Source organism: Panthera leo, chromosome D4, assembly GCF_018350215.1.
Source record: "Panthera leo isolate Ple1 chromosome D4, P.leo_Ple1_pat1.1, whole genome shotgun sequence".
NCBI classification, from domain to species: Eukaryota; Metazoa; Chordata; class Mammalia; order Carnivora; family Felidae; genus Panthera; species Panthera leo.
In genome coordinates, this window is record NC_056691.1 from 86,680,664 (window position 1) to 86,697,860 (window position 17,197).

Sequence of the window (17,197 nt, forward strand, 5' to 3'; positions counted from 1 at the left end):
AGCCAGACTGAAGCCTAAGGCGCTGGCGCCACCACCTGGCCCTGCCCAGAACCACAACGGCTGAGGGATGGGTGTGAGGATTCTGGGAGTCCGGGTGGGGCCGGGGTAGCCCAGAGCCCAGTTAAATGTCGGCCCAGGGTGGTCTGGACCTATTCAGCAAGAAGGGCCCAAACCATCTTTTGTTTTGTTTTGTTTTGTTTTCCCAGGCATAGAGTCTACATGACCCCGAGAATGAGGCCATAGGCCCCATAGAACAGCAGCTTCAAAGTTTAGCCCGCGTCAAAACCGCCCGGCAGCCTTGTGGCTTTAACGTCCGCTCCCACAGTTTCTGACTCTGTGGGTGTGGGGAGGGGCCCAGGAATTTGCATTTGTAACAATGTCCAGGTGCGGCTGATGCTGGCTGGTCTGGGGACCATGCTCCGACAACCACTGCTTTAGCATTTCTGTGGATCTGGCCCGCTATTACCTCTGCAGAGTATGTCCTGTTATTCTATCTGGGGGCAAAAAAAAAAAAATTAGTGGAAGTACAGGTGCATGATTAGCCCACCTCAGTCCGTGACCCACCATATTTCTACTGAGAGCCCACCTTAGGTCCGGCTGGCCCTGCTCTAGGGCTGGGGATAAAATGGTAAACGAGATGGACGGGTCCCCGCCTCAGAACTGACAGCCAGGAGGGTCTGGAATGTGATCTTCCCACCCGGGAGTCTAAAAGGCAGCTCGAAATAAGGTCCAGACAGACCTCGAGTCACCGTCCACCAGCTTCATCTCAGGTCTTCCCCGTTCAGTAACTAGCCCACCAGCCCAGAGTCACCCAGATTCCTCACTCTGTCTCCCGCACGGAATCCCACAAGGCAGGGGCTCTGCCTCCATAGTGCGTCTGCTCTCTGCCCACTGTCATCTGTCTCTCTGAATGTGATCTCCTCCTTCCCTCCTTGCCCCCCTGGCCCACCCTCTGCGTGGCAGCCAGAGCAATTTTTTAAGGCATTATCACATCACTTCTCTGCTTACCCTCTCCAATGTCTTCCCTTTTTTTTTTTTTTTTTTTTTTTTTAGTGTTTATTTTTAAGAGAGAGAGACAGTGCGAGTGGAGGAGGGGCAGAGAGAGAGAGGGAGACACAGAATCTGAAGCAGGGTCCAGGCTCCGAGGGGTCAGCACAGAGTCCGATGCGGGACTCGAACTCAGGAACTGTGATATCATGACCTGAGCCAAACTTGGATACTCAACGTACTGAGCCCCCCAGGCACTCCCAAGCGTCCTCCTGTTGCACTTAAAACACATCCAAAATCCTGATGCAGCTTTAAGGCCCTGGGTGGTCCTCACCTCTTCCCATACTCCCTTGCTCCCTGGGCTCCAACCACTGGCCTCCTTGCTTGTTCTCACCGCAGGATCTTGGCCCAACCTGTCCCCTCCAGGTGGAACACTCTTCTGCTAGAACTGCCCTTAGCAGGCTCCCCTTGTGCCCTGAAATAACCTCAATGTTGCCCCCCAACATTGAGCTACTCTCCGTTCTTATGAACTGGTTTTATTTTGTTCATAGCACTACTATTCTTTGAAACTATTGGTTTATCAGTTTGTTTCCTGTCTGTGCCCTCACCAGAATGCGAGCACCCTAGAAGCAGAGATTGTCTTAGGCACTATGTGCTCCATAAATACTTGCTGAATGAATGGGATTATATAGGGTGCCATGGCAGGGTAAGTCCCCCAGACATGACATGGGGAAGGTTTTCCAGAGGAAGTTAGTTGAAGGCTGAGACAGGAGGGCCTATAGAAGTTCAGGCGGAGAAAAAACAAACAAACAAAAGGATGTGGGACAGTCCTAAAGCATGGAGTGTTCGGGAAAACTGTACATAGTCCAAATCGGCTTGAGCAGGTTAGAGGAGAGGGGAGGTCAGAGGAGTCAGAGAAGTGTCACATAGGCCACGCAGGGCCTCGCTGCTCTGTGAGGGGTTTGAGCCCTATAGTGAGGGCAGTGCGCAGTCCCTGAAGGGTGTTAACCCAGGGCATTTAGAAAGAGTGGCTGAGGGCAGAATGGTTTCTAGGGAGAAAGTGTGGGGGGCAGGTCTCTGGGAGATGCTGTGGGCCAGGTGAGTGGTACTGGTACACCGGTCGAGCGGCAGAGCAGAAGGAAAGAGGTGGCCAAGTGCCAGGGATATTGAGGAGGTGGTTTTGCCAGGATGAGGTTGAAAGAGGGATGCGGCATCAGTGACACCCAGCTCTCCAGCTTGAGGGACCAGGTGGCAGAGGTGCCATTCTCTAAACTGGGGAGGCCACCAGAGGGGGAGATGTTGGGGGGAAAGGGTAGGGTTCTGTTTTGAGCAAATGGAATCTTGGGGCACTTGGCTGGCTCAGTCGGCAGAACATGTGACTCTTGATCTCAAGGTTGTAAGGCTGAGCCCTACCCCTGAGTGTAGAGTTTAATTTAACACACACACACACACACACACACACACACACACACACACACACACAGAATGTGGGTCCAAATGGGTAGTGGAGACACTTGCGGTTTTCCAGAAAGACAGAGTGGCCCACGTGGTCAGCTGCTGAAGAGAACCCTCTTCTTGGTTGAGGAGGTAATATCCTTTGTGGGGAGTGGCCAGGAGGACTCTGGTCTTGGCAGGAGCCGTTTGGTGGAACGGAGATGAGGAAGGGACCCTTGGAGCAAAGCACAGATCCTAGTTCAAGGGGTTTGGAGGGAGAGAGAAAGATAAGACTGTGGCTGGGGGCCCGCAAACAGCTTGGTGTTTTCCTGTTTTAAACTGGGGGAGATTCAAGTCCTTTGGAATGTCAAAGGAAGCACCCAGAAGAGAGGGAGGCTGATGATTCCAGGAAGGGCAAGGGCATTTAGAGCTTAGGGGCCTTTCCATCCTGAGGAGGGGGTACCTCTTCCTGTGGTACCAGGCAGTGAGAGCTGCGGTAGGCTTGGGGGAAGGGGATGGAGGTTTGCAGGCTGGAAATGAGAGCTCCCAGTTGAGGGCTTCTCTTTTCTCCAAAAAGTATCAGGGAGATCCTCCTGGAGCAGAGATTGCAGAAGCTGTGACATGCCACTGAGGAGAGGAGGCAGGAGCAGCACAGGGGAAACGGCCCATTGGGCCTGGTCAGAGTCCAGTGGAGAGTGGAAATCCTGTCTGCAGTAGCCCCAACATGCCAAAAAGCAAGATGGTTATACGGTTTTCCCAGGCAGGGTTGATGGGAGAACCCACAGGCAAGGGAGTCAGTGACAGGCTGGATCACTTGATGGACTGGGGAGAGAGGAAAGGGACAATGGGAGGGGTCAATACATTCAGAGGAGAAGGAGGAGAATTGAGGAGGAGGAGTTGAGGCTGGAGAAGAATTTGGAAACCCCTGTGACCAGCAGGATGGACAGAGGCTCTGGGATGACTCCAGGATGGGAGAGGAGGGGCACACTGCTTCCTTTTAGAAAGGGAATCCCCATTCTGGGGCTGGGAGTGCCTTCTGGCCAGAGGCTACCATGCAAGGGAAGGGACTCTCCCAGAGGACCTCAGACCTTTCATTGTAGGACCACTAGCCACCTAGAAGCTTTGGAGTGGGTGGGGCTGGAGACCAGGACTCCAGGGTTCAATGCCCCCACAGGTTGCCCCATCTTCAGGCAAGTCCATTCCTTGCTGGTTCCCCACCCTTCCCCTCTCAGCAGAGTTAGTGTGTATAGGCTTAGCCCTCTTCCCTGACCCTGGAAAGAGACTGAAGGGAGACCCAAAGGAGCCATAGGAAAGTAGGCCTTTACGGTGGGGAGGGGGCGGTGAATGGAAGGGGAGCTTGGCTGCTTCTCCAGTGCTGTCTTTCAGCCCCAGCAGTTCTTCCGGGGCCAGGCTCCATGCCAAGAGAAGCTTGGAGTGCATTCATTCCTTGCAAACCCACCCAGAAGAGGACCAGAGTTGAACCTGAGAAAGTGATACTGAGCTGGAACCTGCCGCTGGTGCCTTCAGGCCCCTCCCTTTCCTGCCCTCTCCTAGGAGAAGCTGGAGCCCCCTTCCCATCTCAGCTGGGGCCTCAGGACCCCGACTCTGCCCCAGGGGAGGCTATACCTCCTGCTTTGTACGTGGCTGGGTCAAGGTGCGGGCTCTGGAGTTCCCCCTAGCTCTACACGTAGCCTGAGTGGCTTTGCTCTCTTAAAGGGCCGGAGCACCGCCGGCGCTGGCGGCGGAGGCGAGGACGACGACGCGTGGAAGACGCAGCGCTCGGAACGCAGCTGGATGGCGCGCCCAGGGCCGGGGGACCCCCGCCCCGCCCCGCCCCCCAAGCCGGAGTCGCCGCGCAGGTCTGAGAAGTTCCTCATGGGCCCGCCAGAGGGCGCCCGGGGGCGGGGGCGGGGGCGGGGGCGGGGCGGGAACCGGGGAGCCCGGCTAGGGCCGCCGCCGGTTGGTCCCGCCCCGCGGGGCTGCGACTGGGGTCCAAGGGGCGGATGGGTGGCCAGGGATTCCGGACTCAGGGGCGCCGGACGCTCAGTGGAGCCGGATTCCGGGGGCTGAACGCTCCGGGCTTCGGAGTGGGGCGTTCTCAGGCACCGGGGCGGCTCGGATGCCGTCCCCCGGGACCCTCCCCTCTGCCTCCCTTCCCCCCCGCCGGCGCCCAGCCGGGAGGGCGCTGCCCCTGGGTCGCGAGTGGGGCGGGTCTCCGGGCCCTGGTCCTCCGCTGCCCCTGGCGGAGGAGAGGGCACTTGAGAATCGGCGCGTAGCGGGTGGGAGGGGGAGCCCACTCTTCGGGGGTACGCTCCCCCCACCCTCTCCGGCCGCCTCGGCCCCGCCCCGGCCCCGGGCCCCGCCCCGGCCCGGCCGCACCGCCCACTCCCCTCGGCCGGGCCAGAGCCCCGGGGGCCGCTGCCGCCGCAGCTGCCGCCGCCGCCCGAGCGCCCGCCATGCGCGCCGCCCCCGCCGCCCCGCTGCTCCAGCTGCTGCTCCTGCTGGGGGCGAGGCTCCAGGCTGCGGGAGTCGTGGAGCCACCGCTGCCCGCCGTGGTCCTTACCATCCTGGCCCGCAATGCCGAGCACTCACTGCCCCACTACCTGGGCGCGCTGGAGCGGCTGGACTACCCCCGGGCCAGGCTGGCCCTCTGGTGAGAGAGACTGGGCATTGGCACCCTCTGGGCATGTACCCCCGGGTCCCACGGGCAGCCTCCACCCCAGATGGGCTCGTCTGCTCGTCCAGACACCACCCAGACAGGCCCCTCCCCTGGCAGACAGGCCCTCCGCAGTCGCCAGCCCCTGGAAAGAACCCCTTATCCCCTTGGCTCTGCGGACTGACCTCTGAGGACTTAGGTTGACCCCGAAGCACTCACCCCGGCCCCTACTCCTCCAATGGGGACCTCCTCTGGGTTTAAGTGGGGTCCTCTTGCCCTAGCTTCAGAGCCCAAACTCAAGCCCCGTGGGCCCTGTGACTGGCTTGACCTGGAGTGGAGCAGACAGGAACAGCTGGCCTTCCCTGGGTCCCCACGTGGCAGAGATCAGCAGGACTGGGGGATCCTGGGGAGCAGGTGAGGGTGCTTATCAGTCTGGTTCCATGCTGCTCTGCAGAGGGGTCAGAACTGCTCCTTCTCTGGGCTGGTCCCAGCCTCTCTGTGGAGGGTGTGGGTCCTGCCATCCGAGGGCAGAGCCCCTTCCCTAGAATCTCTCCCCCAGCCGTCCCCACAGGGCGCTGGAATCAGAGGCCACAGTCCGTGGAAGCCAGAACAGGGAGGAGTCCCAAGCTGAGGTTGGGGATACACCGAGAGAAATGACAAACTACCCCCCACAACACACCAAAGTTGGGCTTGGGGTGGAGCGTGGCCTGGGGAGGCGGCCCACAATGACCACAGTTTGGGAGTTAGTTAGTTCCCACCCCGCCAAGACGTGACACGTAGTTAGTCCTCACTTCTGGGGAACTGGCTTAAAGGGGCAGCATCACCTAAAACCTGGGGTCTTGGCTGAGCCCTCTGCGTCCCCCTCTGTCCTGGGAGTCCCTTCCACAGAGGACAGGTTGTGCTCTGTGGTAAGGGAGCTCCGTCCCATCAGCCCTTCTCAGGGGATGTTCAGAGTATGGCTTGGTCCTTATTACAGCTTTCGGGCAGGGGAGGCAGCAGCTCTTCTGTTCAGTCCTGAGAGGGGGAAGGGACTGACCTGTCTCCTGGCGAGGGCGGAAGGTATCGGGGGCACCTGGCAGGTGTGTTCCTCAGAGTCGAGGTACTTTTTCTTTCAAATGCATTCGTGTCCTGTCGTCTCAGCCCATGAGCCACGCAGGACAGCTTACAGTTACAGAGGCAGAAAGTGAAGCCCAGGGACCGATGGGACCTGCCTGAGGTCCCGCAGTGGGTCACAGGCCTGTGACTGGGACCCGGCTGCTTGCCTTACTCTGTAGCACACCTCCTTCCGCTGCAGCACCCAAGGGTCTAGCCTCACAGGTGCTGGTGCTCCAGGGGTCACGGCTGCCTCGGGGTTTGGCTCCTCCGTGGCTCTGCCCCCTCACCCTTCTTCCTCCCGTGTCCCCAGGTGTGCCACGGACCACAACACGGACAACACCACACAGATGCTGCAGGAGTGGCTAGCCGCTGTGGGTGATGACTATGCAGCCGTGGTCTGGAGGCCTGAGGGGGCGCCCAGGTGGTGATCTCAGGGGCAAGGTTCTTGGGGAGATGGGCAATAGCTATAACCTAGAGAGGAAAAGGGACAGCCCCAAGCCACAGCCTTCAGGCCAGGGCTCTGTCCGCTGCTCTGCAGAGACGAGGACCACATGTACCTGCCCCAGGGGAACATCTCGTCTCTTTACCCTCTCAGGTCCTACCCAGATGAAGAGGGTCCCAAGCACTGGACCAAAGAAAGGCACCAGTTTCTGATGGAGTTGAAACAGGAAGCCCTGACCTTTGCCAGGGACTGGGGGGCTGACTACATCCTGGTAAGAAAGCCTGGCTACGATGGAGTTTCCCTCAGGCGGCGGTATCAGTCCCTGATAGACATCTTGCTGTGACTTCACAAACCTGTAGGCTGGACCCTCCAGCTAGCAACCTGGGTCAGAACCCAGACCAGAGATTGAGCTTGGATCCCCATGTTTGAGTTCACATTAGCTACTAAGCCTGGATCCCTGAGACAGATTGCAGGGTATATACTGAGCCTAGATTCCTAGAGCCCAGAGTATAAACTGAGCCTGGTTCCCTGCACTAGAACTCAGAGTAGGTCTTTGACTCTACTCCCTAAGCAGATCTAAAATAAAGTTCTCACGGGGCACCTGGGTGGCTCAGTGAGTTAAGCGTCTCACTTTGGCTCAGGTCATGATCTCACAGTTTGGGAGTTCGAACCCTGCATCAGGTTCTGAGCTGATGAGCCCCTTTCGACAGCTGAGAGCCTGAAGCCTGCTTCAGATTCTGTTTCTGTCTCTCTCTGTCCCTCCCCTGCTCATGCTCTTTCTCTCTCAAAAATATATTTTTTTCTAAGTTTATTTATTTTTGAGAGAGATAGAGACAGTGTGAGTGGGGGAAGGGCAGATAGAGAGAGAGGGAGAGAATCCCAAGCAGGCTCCATGCTGCCAGCGCAGAGCCCAATGCGGGGCTTGAACCCATAAAATCATGAGATCATGACCTGAGCTGAAACCAAGAGCCAGACATGCAACCGACTGAGCCACCCAGGCACTCCCCTCTCTCTCAAAAATATAAATAAACATTAAAAAATGTTTAAGTAAAGTTCTTAGATCAGCAACTCAGGTTTAACCCCTGGACCCAATCCATGAACCAGTGCTCCAGACTAGATCCTTGGTCCAGAAACAAACTTACCTTGTTTATAGGTTCGAACTTTCTAACGGAAACCCTTCGGATCCCAGGAGATATGTGGGGTCTCTGGCAATCCAGAGGGATCCCACTCAGTGAATCCTTGGGGGTGTAGCCCAGACAAGGCTGGGACCTGTGACAGCCACCTCCCAAAAGTTCGCAGATACAGACAACATTCTGACCAACAACCAGACACTGAGGCTTCTGATAGAGCAGCGGCTGCCCGTGGTGGCCCCCATGCTGGACTCCCAGACCTACTACTCCAATTTCTGGTGTGGGATCACCCCCCAGGTAAGGCTGCGATGGAGGCCTCAGGTCTGTGGGCCATGGCGGGGGAGCAGTGCTCTGGGGAGGACGGGCCGCTGTCATAGCTCAGAGCAACCCTTTTCCCCAGGGCTATTACCGCCGCACAGCCGACTACTTCCCCACCAAGAACCGCCAACGCCGGGGCTGCTTCCGTGTCCCCATGGTCCATTCCACCTTCCTGGTATCCTTGCGGGCTGAGGGAGCAGCCCAACTCGCCTTCTACCCCCCTCACCCCAACTACACCTGGCCTTTCGACGATATCATCGTCTTCGCCTACTCCTGCCAGGCTGCTGGTGAGGGCCAGCTCTCTGTGAGCATTCCTGGAGGCCTCTGGGCCTTTGCACGTGCTGTTCCCTCTGCTTTGCACACCCTTCTCCAGTCTCCAATTCATCCTGTTAAACTCTTGTTGGTCCAGGTCGTAGCCTTTCTTGAGCCCGCTGTGCCAGTAGGCTAGATGTCCTTCTTCTGGATTCCTGGCCCTTTCATGCATTGTTTCATTAGGCAAATGTTTATGGAGCACCTACCATGTGCCAGGCACTGGGGAGACAGTGGTGAGTAAACTCAGGCAGCCTCTGCCCTCCTGGAACCTCCAGTCCAGTCAGTCCAAGGAGCTCACAAATCAATGTGCAATCACAGCCATGACAGGAAGGAATGTTTCTTGATTCTAGGTGCTCAGGGAGCTTAGACCAGAATAGATCTGGTCAGGGAAGGCTTCCTGGAGGGTATGAACTTTGAGGCTGAGATCTAAAATATGGGAAAGCATCAATAAGAGCAAGAAAGAGCGGGGCGCCTGGGTGGCTCAGTCGGTTAAGCCTCCGACTTCGGCTCAGGTCACGATCTCACGGTCCGTGAGTTCAAGCCCCGCGTCAGGCTCTGGGCTGATGGCTCAGAGCCTGGAGCCTGCTTCCGATTCTGTGTCTCCCTCTCTCTCTGCCCCTCCCCCATTCATGCTCTGTCTCTCTCTGTCTCAAAAATAAATAAACGTTAAAAAAAATTTTTTTTTTAAAAAAGAGCAAGAAAGAGCATTTCAGGCAATGGGACCGGCAAGTGCAAAGGCCCTGTGGTAGCAGGGAACGTAAGAAGGCAGGTGACAGGAACCCAATAAGTGAGGGAGACATGGTACAGGCTGAGGCAGGGGCCAGCCTATGTGGACCTGACCAGCAAGCATCTGGTCTTTAGCCTGAGAACATTGGGCAGCCAGGAACACTCTGATGTTGGCATTATTTTTAAAATGGAAATTACTGGAGGGTGTTTGGGCTGAATTGGGCTAAATCCAGTCCTGAGAAAGAGTCAGAGATGGGAGTGAGACGGAGACACCAGTGTTGAAAAGAGAATCTTAAGAAGAGACTAATTCGGGGAGAATGAGAAGTGACCATCTAATCCAGAAGTGCCGTACGTGAGCAAGCGGGCTGCCAACAGTGGCCAGAGGGGAAAGCGTGGTAATTGGCTTTTTCATGCAAGGGGTATTGGTGGAGTCCGTTGCAGACAGGCAAGACAGGAAATCTTACCAAGTGCAAAAAGTGAGCGAAGGAAAAACAGAGTCATGGAGAATCTGTGAGAAGAAGCGGAAGTGTTCCCTTGCTTTTCCAAGGCTGCCGCTGTTTCAAGGGGCAGCCGCTGGAAGGAATTTTGTAATGGGGTTTTGTCTGTATCATTCAGGCTTCTGGCGCCCAGCTACTGAGTCCCTGCTCTGGACCAGGCTCTGTGCTCCCTGCTGGGCATGGGGTTGACTTTTAAGTAAATACTGTGCGCCTGTCGCTGAAGAGTTCGCAGTCCATAAGAATAAAAGGGAAATGAGTAATTACAATAAAGGTGACAAATATTGAAGAAATAGAAAAGGTGGAGGGCAGCGCGGGCGGGGCAGGAGGTGTGGGGTTGCTTAGAGGGGTCTGGGCGCAAGGTGATGGTGCTGGATCCAGGCGGGGCAGCAGGGACGGGCATAGGTGGGGGAGCTTTAGCGGGTGGGGCTGGCCTGGCCCGATGGCTGTGGTCAGGTGGGAGTTTGTCTGCTCCTCCCTCCCCAGGATGCTCACCACCATCCCCCAGCACCCAGCTGGTACTCTAGACACATCTGTTGAATGAATAAACCATCTCAGCAGAAGGGTCCCTTAGATACTGTTTGAGTAAAGCCCTTTCTCCCTCCAGCCCCACGGTTGGGACACTGAGTCCCCAAGAAGACACGTGCTTTGGGTTCTGAGAGCCCTGCCCCTCCTGCAGCACCCACCCAGCCTCTCTCCACAGGAGTCACGGTCCACGTGTGCAACGAGCACCGTTATGGGTACATGAACGTGCCTGTGAAATCCCACCAGGGGCTGGAGGACGAGAAGGTCAACTTCATCCACCTGATCTTGGAGGCGCTAGGTGAGGGCTGGGAGATGGGGTGCTAGCCGGCTGCCACTGTTCCCTGCCACCCCCTGTGCCCCTTCTCCCAGGCCCTGGACCTGACTGGGCAGTGGGCTCGGGGCCTCAGCCTTACCTCTAATTCATTCCTCGTCTCTGGGCAAGTCCTTTTCCCCGCTGGGCCTCATTGTCCCCATCTCTACAATGAAGGCAGGTGAATTCTATGATCTCTGAGGGCTCTTCCTGCTGGGTGTTCTGCCGAGGGGGCAAAAATGAAGTGGGGGGCTAGGACTCCAGGGTCACTGCTGACAAGAGCCAGTAGGGATTCATGATTAGGGGGTACTTTTCTTCTGCAGTGGACGGGCCCCCCATGCGGGCCTCAGCTCACGTGTCCCGGCCCCCAAAGAAACCCAGCAAAATGGGGTTTGATGAGGTAAGTCCCCTCAGCCCACAGGAGCAGGGTGAAGAGGTGGGTGGGCTCTCCCCTCCCTCTGCACCCACCCCCGACTCTGCACCCACCTCCCCTTCCTCCTCCAGGTCTTTGTCATCAGCCTGGCCCGCCGGCCCGACCGCCGGGAACGCATGCTAAGCTCGCTCTGGGAGATGGAGATATCCGGACGCGTGGTGGATGCCGTGGATGGCCGGTGAGTCTCCCTGGGGGTGGGGCCCTGGGCAGCTGAGGGAGCAGTGTGGTCCCTTGGAGCCCCCTAGGAATGGGGAGAGCAGACAAACGAATTGAGTGTTAGCTGTTCCAGGAGGTACTCACACAGGGCCTGAGTCATTGTGTCATAGAGAATCCCAGGGCAGACCCCGACAGGACAGGATGGCCTCCTTCAGCCTACTGGAGGGAGGAGAGTACGGTGGTTAAGGCCCAGAATCTGGAGCCCTGAGGCTTGCGCTCCAGCTCTGTCACTTGCCAGCTGGGTGACCTCTGGCAAGTTACCGCCACCTCTCAGCCCTGCTGTGTGAATGGCAGACGATTGTGTCTCCCTTTTAGGACTTGTAAGGGCTCAGTGAGGATTTTGCACAGGGCCTGACGCATAGTAAGTATTCCAAAAGTTAGGCGTCTTTATTATTATCAGGCTTATTCTTTTCCATCTTGGACTTAGGTCCCTGATGGGTGGGGGTGGGAGCGGGCCAGTCATGTGGCCCTGGGAAACCAGAGGTCACACGGCTGCACTTGCCCACTGCTGTTTGCCACTTACACCCCCACCCCCACCCCCCGCCCTTCACATGGCGGGATGTCCGTCTTTTCCCTGGGCGTCTGCCCAAGGGGTAGATACCGTGTTCCCCACATTCACTCTGGGGAACATCTACTGACAGCTTCAGGCCACATGAAGCAGTAACAAGGCTGACATCTCCTTCAAACTAAACTCCAGGGTGCCCCCAACAGGCACAGGCGAGGCGCCCCTGGATGGGTCCCTGGCAGGCACCCCGTACCCCATTAGTCCCGTCTCCCTCAGGACACTCAACAGCAGTATCATGAGGAGCCTCGGCGTGGACCTACTCCCCGGCTACCAGGACCCCTACTCAGGCCGCACACTGACCAAGGGCGAGGTGGGCTGCTTCCTCAGCCACTACTCCATCTGGGAGGAGGTGAGGAACCCCCTTTTGGCCCACACCCCCCACGGGCAGAGCGGGGCCACCCTACTCACTGCTCTGTGCTCAGCACCCAAGGGAATCCGTGGGTGAATTCATATATTTTTAAAAACCTGGCCGGCAGCTTTTTTGTTTTTAATTTTTTTTTAATGTTTATTTATTTTTGAGAGAGAGAGACAGAGCGTGAGTGGGCAAGGGGCAGAGAGAGAGAGAGAGACACAGAATCCAAAATAGGCTCCAGGCTCTGAGCTGTCAGCACAGAGCCTGACGCAGGGCTTGAGCTCACGAACCGTAAGATCATGACCTGAGCTGAAGTCTGACGCTTAACCGATTGAGCCACCCAGGCGCCCCAAGACCTGGCCTGCAGCTTTAAACTGTGTTCATCCCTGTATCTTATTCATTCTGTCATCTCCGTTGAGCACCTCCTGTGTGCTAGGAGATATTCTGCTCTGAGAATACAGAGACAAACCAAAAAAAAAAAAAAAAAAGCCTTTCTGGTTCTCTTGGGGCTCAGGGACCACGGGAGGGCACAGAAACCGAGGAAGAACGAAGCTTGCCATGGAGGGTAGATGTACAGGCTTGTCCTAGAGTGTGGACCAGCCTAGATTCCTGGACTGATGTGGGGTCAGGGTGGCATTGAAGGGCAGTGAGAAGAGCCTTCTGGGCAGAGGAAAACAGTGGAGCAAAGGCCCTGAGGCAGGAAGGAACTGTATGTTCAGAAGTGGGAAGAAGAAAGGCCTGGGACTTGGCCAGGAGGACTCAGCTTAGGGCTGCCGGTATGGGCACCAGTGAGAGGTCACTGCCTGGCCACTGAGGAGGGACGAGGGGACTGGCCCTGCAAGGGGACGGTGCCCCCTCCAGGAGGCAGCACCCAGGCCCGCTTCTTGTTTTTATTTTCTACTGCAGCCGAAATATGTGCATGTGAGCTCATATTTCTGTTTGTCTCCCTCTGTCTCCGAACAGAGACTGTCTCTGAACGTGATTTCTATTTCACCGTTGACCGTGCTGATTTCATGTTCTTTTCACATTTCCAGAAGTTACAAAAAGTACTTTTTCTTAGGGATCGTGGGGGGTAGGGTCTTTCTTCAGAAAAGTCCAGAAGGCCTGGTGAGGAACTGGGCCTGGAGTCCGGTAGATGAAGGTTCAGATCCCAGTTCTGCTATGGGCTGTGTCCTTGGACAAGTGGTCGTACCTCCCTGTGTCTCCGTCTCCTTACTACAGTACAGGGATGTCTTGTGTCCTGCCTCTCGAGGGTCCCTGGGATAAGCAGTAGTTCTGTGGCCCCTGGGGTATGGCAGCGCTCTGTGAATACAGCAAAGGTTATGACGGCTGTCATGATTCTACTTGAAGATTCTACCTCAGGGGAGGGGGCCTGGGGGGCCTTGAATGCCAGAGCGAGATGTTGGAATTTCAGTCCCCAGGAGGTGGGAGCCCCAGCAGGCTTTGGAGCAGCTGACTGACATGGCCAGGGCTGAACCTTTGGCATATAACTCAGGCCAGGGAGAGTCAGTCATTGTCAGGCAGGTGGAAGGGGACAGCCTGAATCTAAAGAGCCATCCCCCTGTGTTGTGTCCCCTTCCCCCACACCACAGGTGGCTGCCAGGGGCCTGGCCCAGGTCCTAGTGTTTGAGGACGATGTGCGCTTTGAGAGCAACTTCAGGGGGCGACTGGAGCGGCTTATGGAGGAGGTGGAGGCAGAGAAGCTCCTGTGGGACCTGATGTAGGCAGCCTGCGCCTCCAGGGGCAGGGGAGAGGGACGGCCTCCCCACCGAGCCTGGCCTGTGGGATGCAACTGGGGAAGGGGTCCTCTGACACCCTAGGACCTACAGTGACTCCCGGGCCCCTTGGTGTCGCCCATAGCTACCTGGGCCGGAAGCAGGTGAACCCTGAGGAAGAGGCAGCCGTGGGGGGGCTGCCACACCTGGTGGTGGCCGGGTACTCCTACTGGACGCTGGCGTATGTCTTGAGCCTGGCGGGTGCTCGCAAGCTGCTGGCCTCCCAGCCCCTGCGCCGAATGCTGCCTGTGGACGAGTTCCTACCCATCATGTTTGACCAGCACCCCAAGTGAGTCTCCGGTGGGGGCAGGGCAGGGTCACCTGACCCCGGGGAGCCGACCTCCACAAGCATGAAGTCCCCTCGCTGGGCAGCTGGGGAGACTGAGGCTGGCGAGGCTGAGTCACTAATGCGAGGTCACCGAGGAGTAGCCCAGCCTAGCTTTGGAGTCAGACCAACCGAGGTGTAAACCCTGTGCTGCCGTGTGGTTTTTAGTCAAGCCACTTCTCTGTTCTGAGCCTCAGTTTCCCCGTCTGGAAAATGGAGATGACAGAAACTCCGCTTCTGGAGTTTGTCGTGAGGTCTTGAGGGGGAGGGCAGTGAGGGGCTTCGGGCAGGTGAGGTGCCCGGGCTCCAGGCAGGGCCCCACCTCAGCCCTCCTGAGCCTTCCCCCGGCCTCACAGTGAGCAGTACAAGGCGCACTTCTGGCCACGGGACCTGCGTGCCTTCTCTGCGCGGCCCCTGCTCGCTGCTCCCACCCACTACGCAGGGGACGCCGAGTGGCTCAGCGACACGGAGACATCCTCACCCTGGGACGATGACAGCGGCCGCATCATCAGCTGGAGTGGCTCTCACAAGACGCTGCGTGGCCCCCCCCTGGACCTGGCTGGCAGCAGCGGGCACAGTCTCCACCCCCACCACCCCCGGGACGAGCTCTAGGTGAGGGCGGGGCTGGGAAGAGCCCCCCCCCCCCCACTCCGCTGTGCCTCGGTTTTCTCTCCCCCGCAGGCTGACTGCATCTGGGTCTCTGTGTTCCCCTTCTCAGCCTGCCTTCTCCCCTCCCTCCCTCCCTGCGGCTCTGTCTCTGCGTGTGGCACCCTGCGTTTCTGTGTCCACCTCAAGCTTTCTCTCCCTGCCTGTCTCTGTCTCTCGGACCTTCTCTGTGTCTTCTCCTGTCTCTGCCTCTGCATATCCCACTCCCGTTCTTTCTCTTTCTCTCTTCTCGCCTCTTCTGTCCCACCAGGTCCAGGCAGTGACTCCAGAAGAGCTCTCAGGAGCAGGCTGCAGCTGGCCAGGGAGCGGACCTGGAGATCACTGGCAGGAGCCGCCACCAGAAGCCACAGACCCCATAGAGACCCGACTGTCACCTTAGGCATGGCCACTCTGCCCTCTGGCCCCACCTTACGTGGGGAGAAACCACTCAGAGATGGGTCCCCTTCCCCGAAGTTCATGTAGCAAAAGGGCAGGGCTCCTCTCACCCTCCTGACTCAGGATCCGGGGTGGGGGGGAAGGTGGGGGGCTCCCCAGCCTTCAGTTCCAAACTGGGCCGACACCAGGAGCCCTGCCTTCCCCGCAGACCCAACTGCTGGGGCCCCTCTGCCATCTTCTACCTCCACCTCAGTCCCCTCCCCACTCGACGCCTGGGTCTCACCTGCCTGGGCCCACCCTCTCCCCTGGCCAGTGGGAAGTACAGGGTGGGTGAGAGGAGGGCCCTTGCAGACTTGGTGCCCAGCACATGGTAGGCCCTCAATAAAAGCCAGCTGGTATGTGCACTTTATATGTCTAACTCCTGGATGAGCCTCTTTGTGTGTCACGAGGTCTGGGAGGGAAGGGTTCCCACCAAGGGTTCCCATATGGAGGTGTCATGGCTGAGCAGTTGGAGAAGCAGAGAGAGGAGGGCAGCCTGGAGGAGGAGTCAGGCTGACTGGGCATGACCATCTCCTTGCCTGGTGATCTGGTGTGGATGCCATCCCTCCCTGGGTCTTAGTCTGGTGGTGAAATGGACATGGAAGAGAAGTGTCGTGGCTGGGTGGGTATGGAATGGCCCGGCCCGGCCCACAGTGAATGCTCACCCTTTGGGGCTGTCGTGGGCACCACTGGCCTCACCCTGCTGGTCGGGGGGCGGGGGGGGGGGGGGCGGTGCGCCCAGAGCCGGGGCTGCTGAGCCTCCTTCCCTTTGAATCTTCACCAGTGCAGTTGCCACCCTTCCCCTGGGAGAGGTGGGAACGATCCAAGACTCCCCTCTGGCCCTAACCAGCGTGGCCGCCAGAGGGCGAAAGAAAGCAGAATGTGGACCTTGTGGGCCAGGGGCGCCCTCTGCTGGGGCGGAGCCAGCAATGGGGAAGGGAGCCTGGGGCACTTGGAATCGCCTCCCTGTGCTGCCGGGCTACGCACAGCAGCTCCGCGTCTTCTGCTCTTCTGCTTAGAACTGCTGGCCTTCCTCCCTCTCCACCTGCCCTTCACAGGGTCGGGCTTCTGGGCCCAGCGGCCGTCTCCAGTGCCTGCACTCAGGCAGCTGGAGGGCATAGGGCGGTGGCTCCTCGCCTTGGCCGTGGCTGCCTTGGCCTCCACCAGCACAAGACTGGCACTGGCATGCCTAGGTTTCCTTTGTCAGGGGAGCCCCTCTCCCCTGGCAGCTCCTCGACTTGGTCGTGGAAGCACCAGGGCCCTGGCAGAGTCGGACAGGCGCCCCCTGGAGCTGGGCTGTCTTAGGTTCTACCCTGGCTGGGATATCCAGCCGGCTGGCCTGGCTTCGGTCCCAGGACCTGGAATGTCTGTGAGAAGGACTTTGGGTGAAAGCTATAGGATTGGTGCTTTGTTCCAAGAGTGAAAGCCGTTGATTTCAGATGACTATGACCTTGGCAAGTCACTTTTCCCCTCCAGGCTTGAGGTGTCCCCTTCGCTCATTAAAATAATCATTTATAGAGCCCCTCTTATGGGCCAGGTTTAGGCATTAGGGGTACAGCAGTGAATAAAAGTAACCAAAAAATCCCTGACCTGGTGCAGCTGACATTCTAGGAGGGAGATAGACAAAAATAAATAAATAAATATCAGAGAGTGGTAGAGCAAAATGAGGAAGGAGACATCAAGTATGGTCTGCGAACGGGGCGCCTGGGTGGCTCAGTCGATTTGAGCGTCCTTCAGCTCAGGGCACGATCTCGCAGTTTGTGGGTTTGAGCCCCGCAGCGGCTCTGTGCTGACAACTCAGAGCCTGGAGCCTGCAACCTGCTTTGGATTCTGTATCTCCCTCTCTTTCTGCCCCTCCCCCGCTCACTCTCTGTCTCTCTCCCTTAAAAATAAACAAGCATTAAAAAAAAAAAAAAAAGTGCTCGCTTCGGCAGCACATATACTAAAAAAAAAAAAAAAAAAAAAGGTATGGTCTGAGAAGTTCACATTTGACCAAAGGCTCAGAGGTGAGGGGGCAAGCTG

The 17,197-nt window shown here is 57.6% G+C and overlaps 1 protein-coding gene across 3 annotated transcripts; it reads left to right on the top strand.

Annotated features, from left to right (window-relative positions):
• The first annotated feature begins 4,853 nt into the window (after nt 1–4,853).
• On the top strand, nt 4,854–15,545 carry CERCAM (cerebral endothelial cell adhesion molecule). Of its 3 annotated transcripts, none has more exons than XM_042913835.1 (14): nt 4,908–5,074; nt 5,359–5,491; nt 6,483–6,593; nt 6,768–6,885; nt 7,907–8,041; nt 8,145–8,349; nt 10,298–10,417; nt 10,753–10,829; nt 10,934–11,040; nt 11,860–11,992; nt 13,588–13,715; nt 13,856–14,059; nt 14,452–14,707; nt 15,012–15,545. In XM_042913835.1, exons 1-13 carry the CDS (start codon nt 4,999–5,001, stop codon nt 14,705–14,707), a joined length of 1,803 nt encoding a protein of 600 aa, XP_042769769.1. In that variant the 5' UTR covers nt 4,908–4,998; the 3' UTR covers nt 15,012–15,545. The 3 variants fall into 3 exon arrangements, with proteins under 3 accessions (XP_042769771.1, XP_042769769.1, XP_042769770.1); XM_042913836.1 differs by lacking the exon at nt 15,012–15,545 and adding an exon at nt 14,814–14,965; XM_042913837.1 differs by lacking the exon at nt 5,359–5,491 and having other exon boundaries at nt 4,854–5,074.
• Nucleotides 15,546–17,197: the final 1,652 nt, after the last annotated feature.